This window comes from Urocampus carinirostris, chromosome 15 (genome assembly GCF_059441175.1).
Source record: "Urocampus carinirostris isolate Australia breed hairy pipefish chromosome 15, RoL_Ucar_1.0, whole genome shotgun sequence".
In the NCBI taxonomy this organism is placed as follows: domain Eukaryota; kingdom Metazoa; phylum Chordata; class Actinopteri; order Syngnathiformes; family Syngnathidae; genus Urocampus; species Urocampus carinirostris.
This window is the reverse complement of record NC_142363.1, coordinates 14,493,207-14,502,478: the sequence shown is the minus strand read 5'-3', so window position 1 is coordinate 14,502,478 and position 9,272 is coordinate 14,493,207. Positions and strand designations below refer to the sequence as shown.

General features: G+C 40.0%; 1 protein-coding gene across 3 annotated transcripts in view; it reads left to right on the top strand.

Moving 5' to 3' along the window:
• The first annotated feature begins 2,995 nt into the window (after positions 1-2,995).
• The window catches only part of eif2ak4 (eukaryotic translation initiation factor 2 alpha kinase 4), a 37,864-nt gene continuing 31,587 nt past the window's right edge, over positions 2,996-9,272 (top strand). For 2 of the 3 annotated variants that reach the window (XM_088355132.1, XM_088355131.1), the window contains exons 1-7: positions 2,996-3,344; positions 3,441-3,556; positions 6,104-6,206; positions 6,283-6,456; positions 6,916-6,996; positions 7,079-7,224; positions 7,290-7,390. In XM_088355132.1, coding sequence (XP_088211258.1) covers positions 3,216-3,344; positions 3,441-3,556; positions 6,104-6,206; positions 6,283-6,456; positions 6,916-6,996; positions 7,079-7,224; positions 7,290-7,390 — 850 coding nt within the window. In that variant the 5' untranslated portion in view covers positions 2,996-3,215. Of the gene's footprint in view, positions 3,345-3,440; positions 3,557-6,103; positions 6,207-6,262; positions 6,457-6,915; positions 6,997-7,078; positions 7,225-7,289; positions 7,391-9,272 lie in introns of those variants that run through there. The other variant, XM_088355133.1, reaches the window with a different exon arrangement.

Genomic DNA, 9,272 nt, shown 5'->3' with positions numbered 1-9,272 from the left:
AAAACCTTCTGCCTTCTAATATTCTCTTTAAAGGAGCTGGGGGTCCGCGTGTGAGTCACTATGGTGTCCGACACATTCAATTTAAGGTGTTGAGCATTGAGTTTAGGGCAGTGCCCACTTTTGTTGTTCCTGACCCAGAGTACTGCTTCTCAGTGCCACTAATTATTGGGACCAATATCATCCAGGCTGCAAGAAAGGTTTTAAAAGAGCTTCAGCAACTACCAAAGGGTGACAGGTCAAAGACGTGGCCCGGTGAAACATATTTATTTCCCAACCTAAAATAAACCCCTATCTTTTTAGATTCCATCCACCCATGTTCCCTATACCCCCTACGGTGCATACACATGCTACTGTACGAATCAGCCACTGAAATGTTAAGAGTGTGACCAGATTAGGATGTGTGAGTGAGATGAGCACAAAAAGCATTGATTTAAAAAATGCTAAACTGTCAAATTGTATTTACTTTGAATAGATTAGTTCAGATTCCAAGATACAGTAGTGTATACAGTATATCTATTCACAGAATTTTTAACTTTTTTACTCTCTTTCGCCATCTCTTGGCTTTTGTCATCGCTGCAGCTTTAGACAACTCGTTCACGATGCGCATGCAAGTACAGGTACGTGCATATTTTCGATGCACTTAAATCACAGGTGTCAAACAGGCGGCCCGCGGGCCAGATCAGGCCCGCTCAGGGATTAAATACAGCCCGCGAGACAACACTCAGAGAAGCGCAAGAGAAAAACAAGCTGCAGGTTGAAATATGTCAACTTGATGTTGCCAAAGCCAGGTGACTCTCACAAAGACACTGTACTTGTATTTCTCTCTCTCCCTCTCTCCACCCCTTTTCTCCCACTCTCTCTTTCACTCTCAGTGTCTGTCTTTTTCTCTTTCTCTCTGTCTTTTAACCTCTTTTGCTCTAACTTCCTTTTTTCCTTTTCTCTCTTTTCTCTTTCTCTCTTCATACCCTTCACGCTTTCTTTTCTCTTTTCTCTCCTTCTGGTTTTTCTATTTCTCTTTGGATTTCTTTCTTCCTCTCCCTTTCTTTTCCCCCTCTCTCACAACTTTTTATCTTTTGTTTCTCACGCTCTCCCTCTCTCTTTTCTTTCTTTGTCCCGCCCTCTCTCCTTTTCCCTCCCTCTTTCGCTTATTTCTTTATCTCTCTTTTTCTTTCTCTTTAATCTACTAGTCCGGCCCCCGACAGAATGTTTGTTCCATTGTGTGGCCCCCGAGTTAAAATGAGTTTGACACCCCTGACTTAAATAAACATTGCATTATATAGTCTTTTTTGAGGTTTGGGTTGGCGTTTGGAATACTTGAAGCAGACCTTTCCTTGCTTTGACAATTTACATGCTACTCTGACACATAGAAACAAGAACAAAACCTATGGGGAGGAGCATGATGTCAATCTTCAGCATTCCCCCATCCTCATTCTTCCTACCAAATATGTTCCGCCCCAGACAACTTTGCTAAAAGTAAGACAAAAGCAGAAAGGTGCAGTAGAGAATAAAGCTCTTTGAACTCAATCAGGCATTGTTAAAACATATTTAATAAAGAAAATATTTCACTTTCAACATTTTTAAGGACACCTCAAACGACGCACCTTACCTTTACATAAATGCACGTTCATGCGATAGTTCATGTACTTTTGCACATTTTGTTTATCAATATTTTTCATATGAATTAAGTTTATTCTTACCACTAAGAGGCGTTAAATAATACACAATGTCCCTTAAGCACACATACAGTATAAATGTGAGGCAGGAGAGAAATGTACAAAACACTGCGTATTTTCAATGACCATGCATTCTTTTAATTCAGGGGTCAGGAACCTTTTTGACCCAAAGAGCCATAAAAGCAAAAAATATTTTAAAACGAAATTGAGAGCCACATCATATATTTTCAGACAAAAATGAAAAAGCACATCAGCACATTTTATTTCACTTTGTGTCATTTGATGATTTAATCAAATGTATGAAATGCTAATAATGCCAAATCCTGTGTCCCAAATCAATGTAAATATCATCTCATCTCATTAGCTGCACCGCTTATCCTCAGTAGGGTCGCGGGGGAGCTGGAGCCCATCCCAGCAATCATCGGGCAGTGGGCAGGGGACACCCTGAACTGGTTGCCAGCCAATCGCAGGGCACACAGGGACAGACAACTCGCTCGCTCATTCACACCTAGGGACAATTTGGACTGGCCAATTCACCTGAATGCATGTCTTTGGAATGTGGGAGGAAACCGGAGTGCCCGGAGGAAACCCACGCAAGCACGGGGAGAACATACAAACTCCGCACAGGAAGTCCGGTAGCTGGATTTGAACCCACACAGGAGGTTCCCAAGACCTTATAACTGTGCTGCACACGCGATAACCACTGCGCTGCCGTGCTGCCCTTAATTTAAATATACCATTTACAATTTGTCTTCCACCTTCAGTCAAGAATGTTGAGGCAATTTTTTTCCCCTGAAATTTGTCCTTAATAAAAGAACTGCATGCACAGTTCTTTTGTAAAAATGTCACAAATTACTGCAAACGATAAGCATATCGTCATATTCACTTTCGGTGTAGACTGCACTGAGCGAGAGAGAGAGAGAGAGAGAGAGAGAGAGAAGAAAGTGCTTTGCGCTGTGTGCAGAGATCCGCCAACCTGTACTATTCACCCAATCAAAGTCGTTATCAGTTTAAATGGTTTCTTATTGAACTTCTGCTTTAAGTTGCTTCGGCTTTATATGGACCAAAATCGGGATGAAATCACTTGACTTTGGAACGCCACAGAGAGATGTGCAATAGTTACATTTTATTTCGGAGCCATATGTACTCATGAAAAGAGCCATATATGGCCCCCAAGCCATATGTTCCCCACCCCCGTTTTAATTGAACCACTGCCCCTACCAAGATGGCCACCACGCAGGCACGCGTAATGGTCAGGAAATAGCACCTTTTGTTGCTACCACCTAGCGATCATTTATGAAAACGCAATCTGATGACGTCTACACCTGCGACGGGTGTTCCGTCAGACACGCGACTAAACAAATTTGTCAAGCGCGCAAGGATCTAAGTTCAGGTTATACTATTTTTCTATTGTTTAAGGGATAAGCTTAAAGTTGAACGACTGGAAGCGTGACTAGCTTTATCGAAGACTCGTCTTCCAACTTACTTGCCTGAGCGTGACGGAACCACGGGAGGTTGCCATGTAGACGCGGCCGAAGGAAGATGAGTGGTCAATTCTTTCCTTCAGAGGCCACAGACGACCACACGGTCCAACAAGAAAATGAGTTAGAGGCACTCGCATCTATTTTTGAAAAAGATTTCCAGGATCTTCGACAAACTGGCCCGTGGAAGGTATATGCGACGTCCCCTTGTTACTTTTCGCAAACACGCCCCTCCGAGCAACCATGCACTGGCCATCTTTCTCTTGCATCACTTTCTTCTTTTTAGGTAAGAAAACCTCCTAAAGTCAACCTTAGTTTGCGTCCTAAAGGTCTCAACTACGGCCAGGAATGTTATGTGACAGTGGACCTTCAGGTCAATTGCCCACCCAACTACCCAGACGTGTGAGTGTCAACCTAAGACATTTATCTATTTCCTCTCTAAATCCTATGAATCATTTTTTAAGTAAACAAGTTAATGCGTATTTGTTCATTTAGTGATTTAATATAAAGAAATTGAATTCCTTATTCTGACACTGTCTTTTGTCAGTCTAATTAATCTCAAACAATAAGATATGAGCAAAGTGAAATTGCCGTATAGCGGGATAGAGACTCACGATAATGCCTAACTAAACCGTTCTAAACTCCTATTAACACTGGAACATTTAAATATCCAAATACATCGTAATTAAGATTTTTGTGTTGTGTATTTGTTTATACTATAAATAAAAATACAATTAAAGGAAAACAATATTTTTAGTGTGATGTGACTTGGTACTCAGGTCTGTCTCAGATACAGCACCTTCATCATATGGTCACTTTCGTTTTTCGGTGTAAAGTGTCAGACAGCTTTTCAGAGGTGAATTGGACGTTAGCATTGGCAGGCAGCAGCGTGTGACAATACTAATACTATATCCTAAATCTTACTTTTACCAAAGCTGTTCGGGGTTGGTCAGATTATAGTAAAGAAAATAAGTATTTGAACACCCTGCTATTTTGCTATTTCTCCCACTTAGGAATCATGGTAGGGTCTGAAACGTTCATCGTTGGTGCATGTCCACTGTGAGAGAGAGAAACTAATAAGAAAAATCCGGAAATCACAATGCATGATTTTTTTTAACGATTTATTTGTGTGATACACCTTCAAAGAAGTATTTGAACATCTTTTTATCATCTCGAATTCTGACCATGAAAGATCTCTTTGTCCACCCATGAGAAGTCTGCCTGGATTCCTTGTATCATCCTGAATCGGGTCCACCTGTTTGAGGTTGTTGGCTGCATTAAGACACCTGTCCTCCCAATATAATCAGTAAGATTTTAACTTGTAACATGGTGAAGACCAAAGAGCTGTCCAAAGACACCAGAGACAAAATTGCACACCTCCACAAGGCTGGAAAAGGCTACGGAGCAATTGCCAAGCAGCTTGGTGAAAAAAGGTCCACTGTTGGAGCATCCATCCATTATCTGCACCGTTTATCCTCAGTAGGGTCCCGGGGGTGCCGGAGCCCATCCCAGCTATCTTCGGGCAGTGGGCAGGGGACAACCTGAACCGGTTGTCAGCCAGTCGCAGGGCACACAGAGACAGACAACTCACTTGCTCAATCACACTTAGGGACAATTTGGACCGGCCAATTAACCTGACATGCATGTTTTTGTAATGTGGGAGGAAACCGGAGTGCCTGGAGGAAGCCCAATCAAGCGTGGGGAGAACATGCAAACTACGCACAGAAAGGTTCGATTTCCTGACTTCAGAACTGTGTTGTACACGCCACTGCATTGCTCACTGTTGGAGCAATCATTAGAAAATGGATGAAGCTAAACATGACGGTCAATCTCAATCTGAGTGGAGCGCCATGCAAGATATCACCTCGTGGGGTCTCTAAGATTCTAAAAAAGGTGAGAATCAGCCCAAAACTACACGACAGGAGTTGGTTAATGACGTGAAAAGACCTTGGACCACCGTTTCCAATGTTACTGTAGGTAGTACACTAAGATGTCATGATTTGAAATCATGCATGGCACGAAAGGTTCCCCTGCTTAAACCAGCACATGTCAAGGCCCGTCTTCAGTTTGCATATGACCATTTAGATGATACAGAGGAGTCAAGGGAGAAAGTTCTGTGGTCAGATGAGACTAAAATAGAACTTTTTGGTCATAATTCCACTAAGCGTGTTTGGAGGAATAAGAATGAAGAGTACAGCACCATCCCTACTGTGAAGTGTGGGGAATGTACCAATTTGCTTTGGGGGTGTTTTTCTGCACATGGGACAGGACGAGTGCACTGCATTAAAGAGAGAATGACCTGGGCCGTGTACTGTGAGACTTTTGGGAACAACCTCCTTCCCTGAGTCGGAGCATTAAAGGTGGGTCTTGGCTGGGTCTTCCAACACGATAACGACCCGAAGCACACAGCCAGGAAAAACAAGGAGTGGCTCTGTATGAGCATATTAAGGTTCTAGCAGGGCCCAGCCAGTTTTCAGACCTGAACCCAATCAAACATATTTGGAGGGAGCTCAAAATCCGTGTTTCTCAGCAAAAGCCCAGAAACCTGACTGATCTAGAGAAGCTCTGTGCGGAGGAGTGGGCCAAGATATCCCTCCTGCAGTGTGTGCAAACCTGTTGAGATACTACAGGAAACGTTTGACCTCTAATAGCAAACAAAGGCTACTAAACCAAATATTAACAATTATTTTCTCAGGTGTTCAAATACTTATTTGCAGCTATATCACACCAAAAAAATCATGGATTTTTTTTTATAGTTTCTCACAGTGAACCTGCAGCTACGTTGAAAATTTCTGACCCCTCCACGATTTGTAAGTGTGATAAATAGCAAAATAGCAGGGTGTTGAAATACTTATTTTCTTCACTGTATATTTCATTTGTTTATGAATTTGAATGAAAAAAAAAAAAGTTTCGTAGTGCCTCATAGAAAAAAATCACATCGTTCCACAGGCCTCCCGAGCTGGAGCTGACAAATGCCAAAGGTCTGTCGAACGATAACCTGCAGACCCTTCAGAGTGAACTTACCCAGCTGGCGGCGGCACGATGCGGGGAGGTGAGAGCGAGCCCACAAGTGCGTGTAAACGTCCATCACTCATCAGACACGTGTAGACCTTCCTTTCGACACTCAGGTGATGATTTACGAGTTGGCGGACCACATCCAGGGTTTCCTGTACGAGCACAACAAACCTCCCCCGCGCTCGTTTCACGACGAGATGCTGAAGAATCTTCGCAGGCAGCAGGAGAAACGAGACCTAGAGGAACAGCAGAGGAAGGACCAGCGGCGCAAGCAAGAAGAGGAGATGGTTGGCAGCAATATTTTGTATTTAATTTTTGAGTCCTTCTTTTTTTCATAATAATTATATTACCATCAATATAATTGTAATTATTTGAACTCTCTTTTTCATTTTGTCAACCGGAAAAAAACTATTCATTGGAAAATGTCATTTGGAGTACTAGTAAATAATTCTGACGTTTATTTTAGGAAAATCTTCACATGGATTGTGTTTTGGTTTTTGATTTACAGAATTAGCCTGTTGTAGAAAATTCAAAGTCCAAATTGCCATTAACAGCATATCTATACTCTTCATTGCATCTAATGAGTGGTACAATGACACACACATTATCACACGAACGTGAATATTACCGAAGGTTGTATAATTTGGTATATTAAATGTAAGTAATATATTTAGAAATTAGAGTCAAAACACATCAATAATTTGTATTGTAATGCAATGAAGTGAAACATTGGGTTTGTCTCATAGGAAAAAGAAATAATGGCTGAAATCCAGAGACGAGAAGAGGAGAAACGAGAGGAAAAGAGGAGAAAGGAGCTTGCCAAACAGGTCCCAAGCCCCAGAAATTTAAATTTATAACACCTTTCATCTCATTTTTCTAATTCACTTAATACTTTGCTAACCTTTGCAGGAACGACTTGAGAGCATGGAGGTCCCGATTCCTGCTAGCGTATTGGGAAAAAGTCCACCCAGTGAATGTGGAACCCCTCCTGACATCACAGACAGCAGAAAAGGAGTCCTGAACCGCCGGCGGAATACCTCAAGTTCAAGGCACAGGTAGGAAAATATTCAAAAACGTTTTAGTTATATAATATGAACGTGTTGTTTTTCTCACTTTCCAGACGTGAGACGATCAGTGAAGACACCTCACAAACGTATGAGCGTCTTAATTTCCACAGCAGCACATTTGGAGAACTGGACGTCCACAGGGGGAAACAGTTAGGTGGGTAAACATACGAAGTGGTGTAAAACCTACAGTTTGGAGGACATTAGTGGTTTCCTATTCCTTTTTCAGTGACTACATTTAAGATTACAGTTTGACACGGCACACGTAGCTGGTTAAAAAGACATAAATGTGGATATGGATACAAAAGAGACTGGTTCTAGATTTTTGAAGCAAAAGCTTTCTGACTTTAGCTTCTGAATTCTGAATGGAATGAAATCCCAGCGACTCGTTAGGTTCTCCATGTAAAGATGCGTTTTGGTCGCTGTTCAAAGCTGTTGTGGATCTGGTCTGGTACCAGGACCGGCAAAAGCCTTCATAGGGCCCTAAGCAAAATTAGATTTGGGGACCCCTATTACCTGTTAATTTGCATACTTACTAGAACTCATTCCGAGTTCTACTCCAGAAGTGGGTAACTATTTGTCGTCGGGGGCCGCATGAGACATGCTATACTTCTTTTCAAATAGATTAGTTTCATAAAATTGGTTTTAAAACGACCACAATTAGAGAAAAATAGTATATTGGGTCCCTGTTTTAAGCACTCATTCGCTATTTAGTTTTTGAAGTATTACTGAAGTTTTTTTTTTCTTTTGTATTTCTGAAGTCAGATTTTTATTGAAGTTCTGTAGTTTTTTGTCGTGATACTGTAGTTTTATTTTTGTACTATTTTGTAGTGTTTCTGAATAAGTTTTATGTCGTTTTTCAATAGTAATAATTTTTTTAGTATTTCTGTAGTGCTTTTGTTGTATTTCGAAAGTGGATTTTTTTGTTGTATATATGTAGTATTTTCGTAGTGTTTTTGTATTACAGTAGTTTTATGATTATAGTATTTTTGTAATATTACTGTAGTATTATTTATTTTTAGTTTTTTTTGTTCTATCTCTTGTATTTTGTCGTATTTCCATATAATAATGTTTGTTTTGTATCTGCAGTATTTCTGTTGTATTTTTTTTTAGTAAAGTGCTACTGTTGTTTTAATTTTGTAGTATTTTTGTAATATTTCCATAGAATTTTTGTAGTATTGCCATAGGTGTAATTAGCGGTATTTGTGTTGTATACCTCTTGTAGTAGTATTTTTGTAATATTTCTTTAGTCATTTTTTATATCATAGTATTATGTATTTATATTTTCTTTGAGTATTTCAGTAGAAGTATAATCGATGTAGTTCCAAAGCAGTATTTTAGTAGTATTTTTTAAGACTTTCGTAGTATTTCCGGAGTAGTAATTTTGTCACATGTCTTTAGTATTTTTGTAATATTACTGTAGTTATCTTTTTGTACTATTTTTGAGTAAATAATTCTGTAGTAGCATTTTGTAATACAGTATTACTGTTGTAGTATTTTTTGAGTGATTCTATACTATTTTTTCATTTTCAGAATGAAAGCAAAATAATATTAAGGTACCTGTTTTTAAGCACTATATTTGATATTTGGTTTTGTAGTCACTGTGTAGTATTTTTGTTGTTTTTTTGTAGAAGTATTTTTGAGTGGACACACAAAGTGACAATGGGGACTATGTTGGCACCCAAAAAGTGAACCACTCTTGGGGGCCCCCTAGTGTTTGTGGGGCCCCAAGCAGCCGCTTAGCTCGCTTATGCCTTGTGCCGTCTCTGTCTTGTTCGATCCAGTGCCAAGGACATCCCATAGTTCCAAAAATTCAGAAGTAACTGTGAGGGCACGAGTGATGCGGAGCTTTGGCAGAAAAAAAAACAAAAAACACCCTTTTTAATTCTAATTGTTACAATAACTTGGACCACACTTTCTTTTTTTCTTTTTTCTTTTTTTACGAAAAAAAAATGCAAAGAAAAAGGAGAAAAAATAGTGCATTGGCCACTTTGAATCTCCATAGTTTGTATTGTTTCTTATACCATTTCCTGTGGTGT